We start from the raw sequence: 17978 nt of genomic DNA, 5'->3' as shown, positions 1-17978 counted from the left end.
TGCAGGACAGTGGCCCCCAGGAGCGTAGTTTCACACACATGCTGTGACTGACTGACCGTCAGCTGCTTTCTTGAAGTGCTCTTCTCCACTTTCGATCTCTTGGGTTTTATCTTGAAAAGGCATATGTCAAACAAGCAACAAACAACTTAAAGAAACAGACTCTAGCCTACTATATAACTCTTAATAATTGAAAAGTAAAAATATCAGAATAGTGGAAATTGGCACATCGCATGTTTGTGGAGGGAATTTGCAAGAGAGAACGTGTGTATGCAAGAGTTGTGAGTGAGTTATGATTGTGTTATGTAAATATGTTAATATATGTTAATATGTTATGAGTGAGTGGTAGTGTGTATGCGACAGGGGCTATGTCTACACTAATCCAGATACTTTTGAAAAATCCAGATACATTTTTTTTTAATGTTTTGGCCTTCCTTCCATGCAGATGTTTTTTTTTTGTTCTGAGAAAACGTCTCTTGTTACTGATGTAACCTATGTTATGTTCTCTGAATATGAACATGTCTGCAAAAGAGTAACCTTGAGAGTCAGGATCCACTCCGGAGCTGACTCCAAGAACTCAAAGGGAGCCTCCGTTAAGCCCTCCAGGACGACCGACAGGTCCCAAGGGGGAATTCCAAGGGAGCGTGCTGGTTTCAGGCGCCTAACCCCACGCATAAATGCTGAGACTAACCTCAGTTTACCCAGGGGGATCTCATCCGACTCTCTATGAGCGGCAATAGCAGCAACGTATACTCTCAGAGTGGTAGTGGCCGCTCCAGAAGCAAACTTCTCCTGTAGGAATTCAAGCACTGAGCCCACTGGGCAGCTGACTGGGTCCCTAGCGTGTGCTGAACACCATGACTCAAAAACCCTCCACTTAGAGGAATACAGCCTTCTCGTGGAAAGGGCTCTCGCACTCGCAATGGTCTCCTGGACGTCAGCAAGAAGACCAAAGCTCAAAGCTTGCGGCCTCTGATGGGCCATACGCGTAGCTTCCAAATGTCAGTGCGAGGATGCCATATCCTGCCCTGAAGCTGGGATAGTAGATCCTCCCTGACCGGAATCTCCCAGGGGGGGGGGGAATTCCAGAAGAGGAACCAGCTCCGAGAACCACAGCTGGGACGGCCAGAATGGGGCTATAAGTAGGAGACGGGCTCCGCTCTCCCTCACTCTGGACGGAACCGCCTGGATCAACTTGACGGGCGGGAATGCATAAAGTTTCCGCATCGGCCATGAGTGGGCGAATGCATCTATCTCCAATGGTGCTGGGGGGCTCAGGGAGAACCAAAGCGGGCATTGGGACGACTCCTGTGATGCAAAGAGGTCCACTTCTGTTTTCCCGAACACGTCCCAAATCAGGGCTACTGTTCGGCGGTTCAACATCCATTTCCCCGACCTGAGCTTCTGCCTCGACAGAAAATCCGCTGTGAGGTTCAGGATCCCAGGGACATTGACTGCCCTCAGTGAGAGGAACTTGTCCTGAGACCACAGGAGGAGGTGACGCGCATGCCTGTCCAGGGTGCACGACTGTGAACCCCCCTGCTGGTTTACATGGGACACTACCGCCATATTGTCTGTTCTGACAATGACATGGTGTCCTTTGAGAAAAGGGAGAAAGTGATGCAGAGCCAGAAAGACGGCTCTCAGCTCCAAGCTGTTCATGTGCCAAGAGAGGGTCTTGCCAGTCCAGATCCCACATGCTGGTCTGCCTTCGAAAACCGCTCCCCAGCTGGTCAGAGAGGCATCCGTCATAATCATCTGGCGACGGAATACCGCACCCATGCTGACCCCTTTCAGAAGGAAGAGGGGGTCCCGCCAAATTGACAGGGCGCGGAAGAAACTGCGCGACACCTTCAGGCGAAGGGTTGGACCCGTGGGCCGAGCCCCTGAGAGCTTCATCCACCACAGAAAAGGTCTCATGTGGAGCAGATCTAGGGGTAGCACAAGGGAGGCTGCGGCCATGAGGTCCAGAAGCCTGCGGCAAGTGCCCACAGAAACATGATGGCCTAGCGTGAAGCGGGCCAAACATGTCACCAAACTGGAAATCCACGCAGGAGCCAAGTGGGCCTGCATAAGAACGGAATCCATGTGTACCCCCAAGAAAGCTGTGTGTTGAGCTGGGGTAAGAATGCTCTTCTCCGTATTTAACCTCAAACCGAGAGACTGAATATGACGAAGGACAATGTCCCTGTGGTGAGTCACTAACTCCCTGGAGTGGGCTAAAAGGAGCCAATCGTCCAGGTAATTAAGAATACGGATGCCCTGGAGCTGCAACGGGGCCAGAGCAGCATCCATACACTTCGTGAATGTCCTCGGTGCTAGAGCGAGGCCAAAGGGGAGGACCCTGTACTGGTACGCTCTTTCTCCAAAGGCGAACCTGAGGAACTTCCTGTGTCGCCATACGACCTGGATGTGAAAATAGGCATCCTTGAGGCACTAGCGGCGCCAGGATTTTGATTGTAGGTGGGCCCCCAGAAAACTGGATGGGCCAGTTAAAATAAGCCAAAAAAAAAAAAAAAAAACAGGTTCCCCTTCATCTCCGTTTCAGCGCTTTTCTGCGGCACTGAGGACAGCGACTCAGTAGCCTACCTGAATTTAATGCGTAATTAGCATAGGTTAAAAAAAAATTCAACAGGAATTTTTTGTTGCTTTTTTAATACAATTACAATTTCATTTAATTTATTGTTTAATAAAATTATAGGCCTATTATTTTTAGTTTATTAACAGCAACAACAGCTGTAAAGATGAAGTTGACGATCGCCATCTCCGTAGTAGTGAACGCGCCTATAGAGAGAAATGCACATCATGGATTACATAACCAGAGAGTAGCCTATTTCTTTTCGTTTTAAATTGTTAAAAAGACATTTCAAGCTTTCTTAAGATATATTTCATGTCTGTGAGGCATAAGTTAGGATGAGATGCGCTCCTGTTCACGAGCAATGCAAGTGACCGCGCCGGCGCCTCTATGATTGTGTTGTCTGCTATATTTAAATATTTTTATTTATTAAATCCAGGCAATTGGTTGATAAAAAAAAAAAATTAAAAATAAGATACAATTTATACAAAACGAAATTCACTTTAAAAAAAGTCTTTCTGCAAAACAAAACTTAATTAAGTGGTCAAAATCACGTCTGACCCGCTCCATGTCTCTCGATATTGCTCATCCTATCTTACTCGTGCGGTTCACTTTTCATAATCAACATAGATGAAAAAATAACATTATAATATTTTAACAAATATGAAACTAAATGCGCTTATTTAATGGCAACAACACAGTAGGCCTACAGACTCTCTATTTGTACAAATTGCTGCACATTCATTTTATTCTGAATTTTGCACACATAAGTTGAAAGATATTTGTTTGTGCATGCATGTAAAACATATCTGCAACATTTATCAAGTTCACTGATAATTATTAGGGCTGTGCTCAGAATATCGATACAACGATACATCGTCATGAACTCCTGACGATGCGCGTATCGATACAGCAGCTTCCGTATCGATACTGTTGTGCTTATGTTGCCAATTCAGGGCTCGAATTTCAGCGCGGGTATTGCGCATAATTTTAATCATTCCTGCACTTTAGCATGTAGATTGTATGAGTAAATTAATCCGAACAGACTATACAATCAGATCAGTCATTTTAAAACTTTTCACAAAGAGCGTGAAGCCTTGTTTGTACTGCCGCCTGGCTCCACAGCGCGAGTCTCCGCTGCCTGCACGCGCACCTCCCCAAACGGACGAGGCGTTTATACTCGACGCGCTCACAAACAGCTCGCGAGTAACAAAAGTTATTTTTCGCGGATTATATCACTTTAACAAACAAAAACACGCAAAATTATGTCAAACATTTCGGTCTTGTTGAGTATCCTCTAAACACAGTCGGTTATGTCTTTAGCATAAAACGCATGATGGGACAGTATAATGAAATCAGGATCCGTGCACTAGGTCTTAAAGCGACAGAAGCCATAATGTGTCTGTCATTAATATTGTTGTCAAAACAACAAAAGATAGTTTTAATTTGAAGAATTTGGATTAATAGCCTATGTATTTAATTTAGTCAGGACTAAAATACTACCCAGTGTTATTTTGCATTTGATTACTTTATTCAGTTTCTAGTAGCCTATTTCTGAATACTAGTGCTAGACCTATTCAAAAAGTTTTCTCTTTATTGGATGGCTATCTTTATTCTATTGTATTTATTTGCGCTACTGAAGGAAGAGCCATTTTAAGCTTTTTTGTGACAAGGTTTTTATTTTATTTTTTATTTAACTCTTTGTTTTTTTTATGACAAAAACTAAATAGTTTTTCAGTGATCACAACTGTTATAACACTGGTTATACAATAAACATATATTACTGTTACTAAACTCTGAAATTCCAAATTGATCCATATCGTGATACGTATCGTATCGTGGCTTTAGTATCGTGATGCGTATCGTATCGTGACATTGTTGGTGATACACAGCCCTAATAATTATGCGTGCATTTATTAATTATTATCTTAATGAATAATGTAACAAGGACGAAGCATGTAAACTGCGTTGTTTGTTTAGAATGGAATGGATCGCAAATAGATCTGAATGAAGAAACTTACAAAACCATAGTAGAAAATGGGTGGGCCCGGACCTAAAATGGGTGGGCCCAGGCCCAATGGTAGCGCCGCGGCTGCCTTGAGGTCTACTGTCACGAACCAATCTCCCAACCGAATTTGAGATATGATAGCTTTCAGCGTCAACATCTTGAATTTCCCTTTGTAAAGGGAGAAATTTAGTCGGTGGAGGTCTAGTATAGTCAGGGTGTCGCACTGATTCCCGTGGGGTGGCGTGGTTGGCCGTGGAGGAGAGCACCTGGTGTCCTGACACGTGATGGGAGGTACCACTGCCTGGATCAGAGTGACTGGGTCTGACTGCTCCTGAGGAAAACTAAATGTGCCTCCAAGGATGCGATCGGCAAGTATAAAGTGTGTCGGGGGTGAGGGGAGAGAGCAAAATGCTTCTCCTTCCTCCCGCGCTGGACTGAGTGAAAAATGGTAAAATAGGGACTGTACTTCGAAACACGCTGGGTGGCGAAGGTGACAGGGTAGGAAAAGGAGAGCGGGTTAGAGGCGGGCAGAAACGCTTGCGCGGTCTGTCCCAACCTCGTAGATGGAGAGGAGCTCTCCTTTTTCTGACCAGAGGGTCAGGAATGGCTCGAGGTAGCTGGAGCGGCCGGTTTGTTGGACCGCTTCAGCTGAAGACGTCTGTGAGGTTGCTGGCGGGGAAACGGGCAACCGCGGGCTCCCCAAACCGTGGTTGGTGGGAAATGAGCCAGGTCACTCCTCCTAGTAGGGAACTCCGCTCTATAAGAGGGGCGTTCTCTGGGTTGAGAAGGGGAAGGGGTTGGAAGACTCCCTAACCCTCCTAGGCATAAATTGCTTAAACGCAGCCGACTGAGACTTAGCAGCTCGGAATTTCTCAACCACCGTGTTGACCGCCTCCCCAAACAGACCAGAATGTGAAATAGGGGCGTCTAGGAGAAAAACTTTCTCTTTGTCATGGATCTCCGTGAGATTAAGCCATAGATGGCGCTCCGCGGCAGCGGCACCCTCCATAGAACGGCCTACAGCGCGTGCGGTGTGCTTGGTGGCTCTTAGGGCCAGATCCGTGGCTTTACGAAGCTCTTTGACAGCTTCAGGAGTCACTCCATTTCCCTCGTCCATTTCCTTCAGGACATCCGCCTGGTAGGCCTGAAGAATGGCCATAGTGTGTAGGGCCATGCTTGCCTGACCAACTGCCATGTAGGATTTCCCGATAAGGGAGGAAGTAGTCCTACACGCTTTAGAAGAAAGGAGGGGCTTCCATGTCGGCACAGATGATGGAGCGAGGTGATTAGCTAACGTGTCCTCGACCGCTGGAATGGCGGAATAATCCTGCTCCACAGAACCCACGAGGTTGGTGAAGTCAGCCAACCTGCATTTGTCAGACGAGCGGAGAAAGGCTGCTTCCAGGATCTGGAAATCTCGTGATGCAGATCACTGTAAAAGGGCAGCTTTCTTCGCTCTGGCATAGAGCCACTAAGAAATCTCTCGTCGAGTTTAGACGACTGTGACTCGCAGGGCTCGTCAGGCCAGTCGATAGCGAGCATCTCCTTAGCGCGAAAGTTCCGTCCATAAGTTCCGTGTAAGCCACAGTAGGCCGCGTTTCCTGGCCGCTGGGTGGGATAACGTCGTCGGTTAAAGCAGCCCGAAATCCTTGGAGTCGAAAGCTGCAGTATAAATTACGTCTTCCAGCCCGAAAGAAACCGTCTCACGTGCTCCCGGGCTGGGGCATAAATAATCACGCGCAAACTCGACTGGCATGCCACGTGCATGCTCGGGAGAGGGAGGGAGAGAAAGGGCAAGGCCCGTTTGCTCATGCTCCAAATCCTCGAACTCTACATCCGAACCCCAGGTCGCGGATTCTCGAGAGGCCTCGGCGGTCTCGGGAGCACGACGGGGGGAAACGAATGACTCCTTCTCAAAAACCGCGAGCCTAGAGCGGAGGGTTTTGAGAAGCAGATTGTCACAGAATTTACTTTTAGACAATCCTAAAACTGCCTCATGTGCATGCGAAAAACCCAAACACTTAACACACTTACTGTGAGGGTCATTGCTCTCCGCCATGTGCTCGCTTCATTGCGAGCAACGACCCTCACAGTAAGTGTGTTAAGTGTTTGGGTATTCCATTGCACTTCACCATAAGGAGAACAGAGTTCCACTTATTCCAGTCGCTGAAGTGCAGAAGACGACGAAGCAGTTGTAAATCCGAAATTTTCGGGCTCAGAAAAACCGAGAGCGAAGGGCATGAAATGGCCGCTTCGTGAAGGCAGAGAAATCTGAGGAGCAGATGGCGCGCGCGCCTGTATAATGTGACGACGTAAGAGGGTCGGGGCGGCACCCGCGCCATCAGCCAATAAAATGGCGTCATTCTATAAGGGCTTCAGACAATCGGCACAATCAGAGGGCGTTCCCACTGCGTAGTGAACCTATAAAAGAGAACATAGCTATTTCCCGTCTCTCTGTATCATCACTATCAGCTTTTATTACATTTTATAGCATGCACAGGAAGATGAATTAAGAGTTTTGTGTGAAAGAGATCGTGAAACTTTTTGAAAATGCTGGAAAGATAGTGTGGTCTGAGAACATCTTAAAATTAAAGCAATGTTTTCAAATGTGTCTGGATTAATGTAGATGTAGCCAGAGAGTGTTTCATTACTGTATCACTATGCTGCTCCATTCGTGCTCAGAAGAGACTGTTGCACCAGGCGGGAATTTCTTCAGTTTGAATATTTGAATTCTTCATAGTTGACATGTCAGCAACATTTCAACAAAGAATGTATGATATTATGATATGATATGATATTATGAGAAGAAATCTGTTACGAAACGAAACATTGAACCTAGCAGAACTACTTTGAAAAAGCAGAACAGTCAGGAAATAAAAAAATAAAAAACATTTTTTTTAGTTTGTATACAATATAACACCAACCAGATGGTCTACAGATAGATACAGTGGGGAAAATAATTATTTGATCCCCTGCTGATTTTGTAAGTTTGCTCACTTCTTCTAATGATTCAGAGAAGGTTTTGGAGAAAGTGCTGTGGTCAAATGAGACCAAAATTGAGCTATTTGGCATCAACTCAACTCGCCGTGTTTGGAGGGAGAGAAATGTTGACTATAGACCCCAAGAACACCATCCCTACAGTCAAGCACTGAGGTGGAAACATCATGCTTTTGGGCTGTTTTCTGGATGACTTCACTGTATTGAGGGGCCGATGGATGGGGCCATGTACCGTCAAATCTTGTACGAGAACCTCCTTCCTTCAGCCAGAACACTGAAGATGGCTTGTGGATGGGGTCTTTCAGCGTGACAATGACACACACATTTATTTTATTTTTATTTATTTTTGAGTATTTTGAGAGTATCTGTAAAGAGGAGTGGACCAAAATCCCCCTTGAAATGTGTGCAAACCTGGTGACCAACTACAAGAAACGTCTTACCTTAACACTTACTGAAATGCAAATCAATTTATAACCTTTATATAATGTGTTTTGTCTGGATTTTTTGGTTTATATTCTGTCTCTATACGTAAAAATATACCTACCATAAAATGTATAGACCCTTCATTTCTTTGTAAGTGGGCAAACTTACAAAATCAGCAGGGGATCAAATAATTATGTTCCCCATTATACTTAGCTATAACTGTTAAGACTGTAGCAAACAAAAGTGTTTGGCCAAATGTCGCCTTTTTTGACTGTTTATTTCAATTCTTCACATGCCATTTGGTAAAAAAAAAAAAAAAAAAAAATATGTAATGATTATTTAAATGGGTTTAAATCTCACTGCTGTGTTTAAAATAGTCTAGATGCACGATCATGTAATCATAAATGGCAAATTTGCAGTTACCATCATACCCTCACTAACGTTATTTCAGATGCACAGTTTTGTGTGCAACAACCCTTTGAGTCACGATTCTACAGAGTTCTTCAAGGGCTCGTAATGCTGTTTGGAATTTGCTCAGTATGTGAACTGGTGCTGGTTTGGATTTCTAACTTTCTGATAGTAGTTTGTCGCCATCTGCCGGTGTGCTTGAGGTAATACATTTCATTGAGGGGGAAAAGGGAGTTTGTACTGAGCTTATGAGTCTCCCCCTTTCATAAACATGAATTTAAGAGGAAATCCTGAGTTAATCAGGTATTGATGCAATGCAGATATTCTTTGAAATCTAGGGAGGCCTGAATGGTTTCCCTGGTCAGAGTAGTTACATCTCCTGAGGAAAACCATTTCTGTCTTTTTTTGAGAAGTCTTGATCATAACTTAAAAGGTTAGTTCACCCAAAAATGAAATTTCTGTCATTAATTACTCACCCTTAGGTCGTTCCATGATAACTTTTTTTTTGTCCAAAACTTTCACAGCTTGTTTATAAAGAGTATAATGGTTTTAATGTTGTTACACTTGTTTGAGACCAGCTTGTAGCACAATAAGATAAATGCAGAAGAATCATTATGTGCGTAAAAAGTTTAGCAGCCAAAGGTGACTGATGTCTAATATTCAAAACAATCATTAAGCTTGCTCTAACACCTCTAGAAACCTTTTTTTGTTTCTTAAAATGTAAATTAGAATCTATAATCATACCCAAGTATTTAAAATGCTCAACATTATTTATTGCTTCTCCTTTACTGAAATATCTGGTCGATACTCATCAGTTCTTTTAATAGAAAAATACATTCCCACAGTTGTACTCACATTAAGAGTAAGATGAGAGCGAGTTAACCAAACTGAGACTTTGTTCAATGCAGCAGTAAGTTTGATAGCAGCCTGTTCTTTTGTCTTAGCATGTACAGATAACTGTATCATCTGCATACATCTGAACCTGGACCTCTGGACATAGACCATTAATATAGAGACTAAATGAGAATTGATCCCTGTCGGACTCCAATAGTACAGTCAAGGAAGGATAAGCATATATCATTCATTTTTGTACATTGTCTCCTTAAATTAAATTTGATTCCATCCATGTTAATGTGTTAATAGAAAAGTTAAACAATTTAGATAAAAGTACATTATGATTAACAGTATCAAAAGCCATTTAAAATCAAGGGAAGACTGCACCAACAACAACTCCCCTGTCAAGACTGGATTTAATTTGTTCAACAAAGTAACAGTTTGCTGTCTCTGTAGAATGATGCGCCCTAAATCAAAACTGCATAGGATGTAGTGGAAAATGACCAAGATTTTAATTACTTTTCAATTACTTTGGAAACCACTGGAAGAATACTAATAGGTCTATAATTGGTTACATTAGTAGGATCAATAGTCTTAAATATAAGTGCTATTACTGCTGACTTCTAAGCATTTGGAAAATAACATTGTTTTATTGACAAATTAACCAAATGAATAATGGGTGTGCTAATAACAGCTGTACACTTTTTAACATAGAATCACAATCAAAACCGCTTTAGCCCTAGAACTCTTACGCTGACCCAATTTTTTATTATATTAAACTCAGATACTTCAGAAATATTAAAGACAAGATAATTAGGATTTGGTGATACAATATCCTTACTTTTTGCACTAAAACCTTATGTTAAATCTTTATCTGAATCTATAAAAAAATATATTAAATGCACTCAATTTGATGCTTATCTTGAATTAAATTTACCTGAACTTGTAATTCAATATCTTTATTTCCTTTGTTACGGTTTTCTTTTACTGTAAGACTTGTGTACTATTCCCCTTAGCATCATTTATGAGGTAGATGTAGAATTTTGCTTTTCTCAATTTCTTTAAAACTTTATTATGTAAACACTGAAATGTCCTTCTGTCATGAGCTAACCCAGATTTGAGCGCTATCTTCAAGGCATGGTCCCTCTGTTTCATTAACTTTTATAGCTGTTCATTTAACCAAGGTAAATTCTGCTTCTTTCAAGAAAATCTAACATTGCTACTGAATTCACCTTGAACCTTTTTAATCTGGCCATTAGACACTCAGAAGCATCATCTAGATCAGTGGTTCCCAAACCTGTCCTGAAGGACCCCCAACACTGCACGTTTTCTTTGTCTCCCTAATCAAACACACCAGATTCAACTCATCAGCTCATTATCACATGGGTTAATGAGCTGATGAGTTGAATCAGGTGTGTTTGATTAGGGAGACAAAGAAAACGTGCAGTGTTGGGGGTCCTCCAGGACAGGTTTGGGAACCACTGATCTAGATCACCTGTGGACAGAATCTCATTCCAGTTTATTTTTTTCAATTTCTCTTTAGAAATCTTTTTGGTATAATGTTTAGAAAATCTCTTTCTCTTGTTGATATAAAAACCTATGTTTTGTTAATTTTCTTACTTTTTGATAGTTATTCTTTCTGATTTGTTCCTAAATATTAAATCAATTTGAGTTTGAGATGATGAGGTAACTTTGCTGGGACCCTGAATTAACTGTGAGAGGTCAAACTGACTTACTACCTCCTGAAGCTTTTTATTATTTTGACTTCTCAATCCAATGTATTTTAGGTCTCTGCATATTTCTGATGTTCTTTTTCTAGTTCTTGTACCTTTTATTTAGCCTGGTCCAGAGCCATAGAGAGAAAGGCGGTTAAAAGCGCCGCCATTTTTTACAACGGAGGTCTATAGTATGGGATTGTCGCAACTCTTTCTCTCTATGGCTCTGGCCTGGTCCTACCAGACTCTCGTACATTTCTTTTGTACTCCCCATTGGATCTGCCCAGAGCCACTCTGGATCTGCCATAACCAATCGCTAACGTTTGGTCGTGACGAAACTTCAACTCAAAACTAGCGCACGACCTCAACGTCATCGTTCTCAGCCACTCCCTCTGTTCGCTGATTGGACCGGTAAAAATTGGCCTGAGAAAACCATAGATATCATATAATAAAGGCTAGATGTATCGTGCGCGCTGCTGGCCAATGGAGGTCGACGTCCGCACGTGGCGGCCATCTTGCCACAGACACCTCGCTCACTCGTTTAATGGTGCATGTACTTTTAAATAACCATAACTTGCTCAATTTTCTACCGATTTTCAAACGGTTTGGTTTGTTATAAACATCAGAGATGTAATTATGACACTGCATACATAAGAATAATTATAACATACATGTTCAAGCATTCGGAATTATAGCCACGTTAATAACGTTTGTAAGAAACCAAACCGTTTGTAAATCCATCAAGATTTCAGCGAGATAAGAGGATTTGTGTGCGTGCTGATCACTCACCTTACATCAAGCCTGCCTGTGACAAGATGGCCGAACGGTGATGCCGGAAGTGACTGCGCCATAAGACATCTAGCGTTTATATATGATATCTATGGAGAAAACCCACGAATATACCGCAAACCCAGACGACGTACTGAAGGAAAATGAAAATTGAGCGGAAGTACGTAGGAGGGCGGAGCCAGGCTACCTTTTATTAATTTATTTTTTCTTTTCTTATAATAATTATGTATTTAATTAATTCACCATGGATGGTAGGCTACAGAATATCATTACCTGTCAATCTGACATACAGAGTTGTAAAGGTTGTAGTCTATTTTTATTTTTCATACTTGTTTTTACTGCACTACATTGCAATATTTCGTTTTTCTGGAATTATTATTGCAATAAAAAAAGTTTGATGTACATGAATTGTTCAGGAAATCAAATGTTAAATAAAACTATAGTCTTGGCTGTATAAATTAAATATTATTAATCTTTGTTAAAGCTTAAGTGATCTTCTCGTTGTCTTTTGTTGTTTGATTAACATGAATGACAGACAGTCATAATGCGTAATGGCAATAATTTTGGACATTGTTTACAAGTCGCAGTCCGTGTTCAGGACCTGGATTTTGCAAAACAGGCTTCAAACTGATTTAAACTTCACAAAGGTTTAAAAAAGTAAAATCATGAATTGACAATTAAGTTAAACAGTTAAGATCTTTTTATTAATTCACAGAGTTGAGAAAATTACTTTTTTTTAAAACAATATTATTACTAATAAAAATAATTATCATTTTAAAACCCATAAGTAGAATTAATTATAATACAATTGCTGATAACTTTTGAACAGTAGTAAATTGTCAGGGAATTGGGAAAATTTCACATGCGCATTGCGGCAATACAGTATAAGCTCTACCGTTTGAAAAATCCATATTTCTTAATTTAAAAATGTTTTATGCCATACTAATACAACTTATAATTTCTTAAAACTCATAATTTCTTGAAAACATAAAGGAAGTGCTTGAAACCATACATTGTTTTTATAGTATTTCATAGTATTTTACAATATCAAATTTTTTTGCATGATTTCACAAGATTTTTTTTTTTTACATTTATACTTTTTTCAGAAGTTTTTATCCACTTTAAGCAATGCAATTTATATAGCATTTCAGCTATAAAAAATGAAAAAAAAGAAGAAAAAATACTACACTAATTTCATGCATTCTCTGGAGCCATTATTACTGTGTTGCTAGCACTATGCTCTACCAGTTGAGCTACAGTACATGATTGTTGTGGATTCATGAGAAATTTGACATTGCATCATTGTTGAAAACACAAATATTAAAAGCATAAAATAACTCTTAAATTCAGTATTCTTGATGGTAAATGATTATTGATTTACATGTGAAAGAAGCATTGATGTTTAAGTAACATCTTGTTAAGCAAATTTTCAATTTTCCTAAATCTTTTTGAACTATTCAGCCTTTTATTTTGGTTAGGACATCTCCTGTCCCTCAAGGGAAGCACTTCCATCCTTTTGATCAGATGTTTTCTTTGCTCTGTGACTGAAAGGCACTAAAAGCTTCCTTAATTTTCATCATTTTCAGGGCAACAGTTTGCATTCGCTTCTCTCTCTCCTCCATAATGCGGCGCTCTGTTTCAAGCAAATTTTCTCCTTTAGCAATCTTTTCCAGAATAAGACTTTCTTGTTTCATTTTCTCGAGTCCAACAACCCGGTCCTCAAAGCCAGGACTTTTCTCTTCTTTCTCAGTTTTGATCAGGATTTCGAGATATTCGGCTGTGGAGAGAGATTTTGGATTCAATGCAATTTCATCCAGTCTTCTTAGGCAATCAGAGGACAGTTTGATCAACTTCCTTAGTTTTTCCTCAATTCCATGGAGGTCCTTTTCAAGTGCATCAAGCATTTGCTTAGAGTCCATAAACTTATCTTTTGCCTTCATGAAGTTTTCTTTCAGCTCTTTAATAGTTTTTTTCTCTATTTTTGTTTCATACTTCCACATGAAATTTTCCCTAGAATGACGAGAGTAAGGGCAGTTTCCAGGGCAGATAATGCAGTGTCCATCCTCCATCACTGCACAAGTTTGCAGAGAATCTTCTGCAGGGAGGAAACAGTTGGAGTGACATGTGAAGAAGCAGTTGTTGCAATTCATGGTAAAACAGTTTACAGGGGTTCTGATTGCTTTCATGACCTCTACATCTTGCTCAAAATCCTCATTTTGTTCCATGTTCCCACTCTCATTTTCCAAACTTTGTTTGAATTTTTTTATCTCACTCATTTTAGAGAGACCTGCAGTTATTTGAGGGGTCAGACTTTTCATTGCTTTCTCAAGGCGCTCTCGTTCCTCCAAGACCTTTATAGTCATCGTCAGATCTTTACTTTCAATGGCCCCCAATGCCTTGAAAAAAGCCTTCATCTGTTTAAAGGTTTTGTTCCAGACAAGTTTGGTCAGTTTATCATCTTCATCATTATCATCTTCATCATTATCATCTGAATCATTGTCAGAGGTTGTAGGCTCTTCTTTTTTTTCTGCATACACAGCTGAATTGTTGAAACTGAAATGGGTGGGTTGTCCCTTTGTATTCTTTTGACAGGGCAGATCTGCTGCTTTGATGGCTTCTAGAACTGGGATGTCTTTACTGTCTGCAAATGTCACCAAAATGATGATGTTTTCTGCAATGTCTTTGCCAAAAATGGACAGGATTGAGTCAAAGATGTACTTCTGATTGGCACTCAGGCGGGCAAGAGAGGCCTGGACAACAAAGCAGACGGCATCAATGTGATCGATTCCCAAAGGGCTACAAAGAAAGCTTTTGACCTGCTGTGTAATCAGTTTATCATGTGCGATCCCTCTTGTATCCCCAAATCCGGGTGTATCTACGATTGTGAGGGAATAGGGAATTTTAAAGCCAGGCTGATTGTACAGCTCAAAAGATGAGACATTATATGTCTGACTCTCAGCCTGTGAGCGATTGGTCACTTCATTGATTAGTTTGAAGCGATATGCATCCTGCCACTTTACGCCCAGTATGTAATTGACCATCACATTAACCAGTGTGGTTTTTCCTGCACCCGTTGGTCCCAAAAGAAGGATAACTTTGTTTTTCACATCCTCAACCTTTCTTCCGAAGACATATTGATTAAAACTAACAGTCTCTGCCATTTTTTTGTGTAATGTCAGTGTATGTATTGATGGATTGCCCTTTTTTATTCGTGAAGATTGATTCAAGAACGACCCGCTCCCATCCTTATTTGATTGTTTCCCCTTAAAACTGGCTGAAAACACAGTTTCAGGGCTGGAGAGACTCTCTCCATCATTTCCACAGTTGGCAAAAACTCGGATTGCGTAATCTGTGTCTTCTTTCAGTCCCTGAAGAGTGCACTCCCTGTTTGTAGATTTCACAGACTTCCATGGCTTTTCACTTTCCTGATCCTTTGTACATTCTCTGAATTCCAACACGTATCCAGTGACCAGAACATCTTCACCCACAGATGTAGGAACATCCCAGGCTACAGTTACAGACTCAGATTCTACTCGTTTCACTATAGGTGCTCCAGGAGGAGCACATGGAAGAGTCTTGAAGAATGATGTTGTGTCACTAGTCAGACTTACTCCTGGACGACACACTGCCTTACAGTTGAAACGATATTCTTTATGTGGTTGTAACTGCTTGACTGTGACTTGATCAGAAACCCCATCAGTAAACACATCTGTCCATTCAGAGGTCTGCACAGACTGATATGAAATGCAGTACGAGTTCACACAACTAACACCGTGGACAGGAGGTTTGATTTGCAGATGTATGCAGTCATGCTCAGCACTCAAGAAGACTGGTTTTGGGGGTTTTGAGGGGAGCTCGTACTGTGAGCTTATGAGTCTCCCCCTTTCATAAACATGAATTGAAGAGGCAGTGTTGAGTTCATCCGGGATTGATGCAATGCAGAATTCAATGTTCTTTCTTCCTTTATTGGCTTCTTTGAAATCTAGGAAGGACTGTATGTTTTCCCTGGTCAGTGTAGTTACATTTCCTGAGGAAAACCATTTCTCTGTCTTCTTTGAAGACAAAGTTACATTGTTACATTGTTTTTTTAGGTAATTCTCTAAGTCTAAAAGGTATGGGTCGTTTTCATTTAAGGATGAAAGTGCAAAGGCTATCACATAGTCATTGGATGCTTTCAAGACAACCTTGTCCAAGTCATTGCTGGATGAAAGAACAGGAACTTCTTGCATGATTTCGAGGTAAGATCTAATGACATTCATTTCTCGCTCTCGCTCATTGAGATACTTGTGTACCAGAGCACCCTGAAACGGGGATCTTTCTTTGTCATTAAGAGCATCAACAAGTTCTTGTTCTTCTTTTCCTCCACCCCTTATGGATGGAAGAAGTCTGCAGAGATGTTTTTGAAAAACTATTTTGTACTCTGAGCAGAGGTCTTTACATTTTATGATCTTAGCTGTGATTTCAGGGAATTGAATGGCGACATTGTCCCTCATCAGGTCTTGAAATTGAATGTCACAATTATCCAGTTCATCCATGATCCGTTGGGCACGTCGTACTAGGCTTACACTGATCTCCCTGACTAACTGAGCAGCTGTTGAATCTAGTTTTTTCAGAGGGTAAAGCCATACGGTCATGGGCACAGCATTCTCTCCATGTTCTCCCAACAGTTTTGGCAGCTCTGAGTACACCTTGATGGCATCTACATAGGAAACTGGATTGTTTTCCAGAGCAAAATCTCCATGAAAAGTGCAGCTGAATTTGTTCATTTTCTCTTTTTCCGATTCATTCATTTTCAAAGATGCTTCACCTTCAATTGATATTGAAGGTATGTTTTTGATTGTTGCATGCAGGTCTCCATGTATCTCTTGATGATTTTCATTGGATGAAACTTCACGGTCAAAAATAAAGAATGCTTGAGCTCCATACAATAGAGCCGTAACAACATGTGTGGCCGAGCCCTCCTGAAATACATTGCTATGCTTTATGTTCCCTGCTCCAAGATGCTCCATGGTCAACTGCTCAAAACGTGAAGTTGTCCGATACTGTAAGGTGACTCGAGATTGATGTTTGGACTTCTTCTTGTCATTTAAATAGCTAGCTGACCCTTTCACACTAACTAATCCACCCAGAAAACTGGCTTCAAGAGATGCAGAAACATTCAAAGCTTCTACTTTGTCTTCACTTGAATCTGAGGCAATGATTTTGAAGTCAGTGTTTGGCTGTGGACGCACATTAATATTCTTCTGCAGCATCTGAGCGTCCCAGAGAGTTATTCCTTAAAAATAATACATAAATAATATATATATATTAAGCCACCGGAGACCAATTAATTCATTTTTGTTTGCTTTAATGGACATATATTCTGGTGTACCTTTAGGAAAACATGTTTCTGTTTTCTCTTTACTATAATATGGTCATATTAATATTTTAAGTAATAATAATAATATTGTTACAATATTAACATAAATGCTGAAACTTTGACAAAGCATAGTTTTACTTTGTCATAGCAGATGAATCACACAAAAAATGTATCTTCTGATTATTTATGCTAACTGAAATGATCTCTGAAATCTTTATTTTTTTTTTTACCTGGAATAAGGAGATCCCTTCGGCAGTCATAAAGCATTCCTAATTGAAAAGGCCGGCCAAGACAAGCCAGTTCGATGGTCTCAGAGTCAGACATCTTTCTAAAAGTAAAAAAAAAGAAGCTTTTAGTGAGTGATTTAAAAAAAAAAAGAATGAATGGAAATGACAGTCATGTAATATGAACAGCCACTTGATCATTTATTTTGCAATATGGCATGAGGAATAAGAAATATATACATATATACAATATATATATATATATACACACATATACAGTGCTTAACAAATTTATTAGACCATTTTTCCAGTGGCGGTTCTAGATCATGGTAGCTGGGGGGTCCGGGCAGGGGCCACTTGTGCTTTAAGGGGGTACACTTTAACATTTCACATAAAAATGAAAATTCTGTCATTTTTTACTCACCCTCATGTTGTTGTAAATATGACTTTCTTCTTTTGAACATAAAAAGGTATTCTGAAAAATTTCTCAGTGCCCCCCCCCCGTCAGTAATTTATATCTTTTGCTGTAGTGTGTCAGTAGGAAGTATCAGTTTACATTTACAAACATTATTTTTGCCATTAATTGTAATAATCCAGTGAGATTTCTGTATGCACAAGGAATCTGACAACAGCCAGGATGATCTGATCT

At 40.6% G+C, this 17978-nt stretch overlaps 1 protein-coding gene across 1 annotated transcript in view; it reads right to left on the bottom strand.

Annotated features, from left to right (window-relative positions):
- Positions 1 to 12436: 12436 nt before the first annotated feature.
- LOC311086737 (uncharacterized protein) overlaps positions 12437 to 17978 on the bottom strand; it is a 36573-nt gene continuing 31031 nt past the window's right edge. Inside the window, exons 3-4 of the mRNA XM_084119766.1 lie at positions 17336 to 17433; positions 12437 to 17021 (exon numbers count right to left, since the gene is read on the bottom strand). Coding sequence (XP_083975892.1) covers positions 13267 to 17021; positions 17336 to 17429 — 3849 coding nt within the window. The 5' untranslated portion in view covers positions 17430 to 17433 and the 3' untranslated portion in view covers positions 12437 to 13266. The remainder of the gene's footprint in view (positions 17022 to 17335; positions 17434 to 17978) is intronic.

The sequence above is a fragment of the Abramis brama genome (genome assembly GCF_963993115.1).
Source record: "Abramis brama genome assembly, chromosome: 7".
In the NCBI taxonomy this organism is placed as follows: Eukaryota; Metazoa; Chordata; class Actinopteri; order Cypriniformes; family Leuciscidae; genus Abramis; species Abramis brama.
This window is presented reverse-complemented; position numbering and strand designations above follow the sequence as displayed.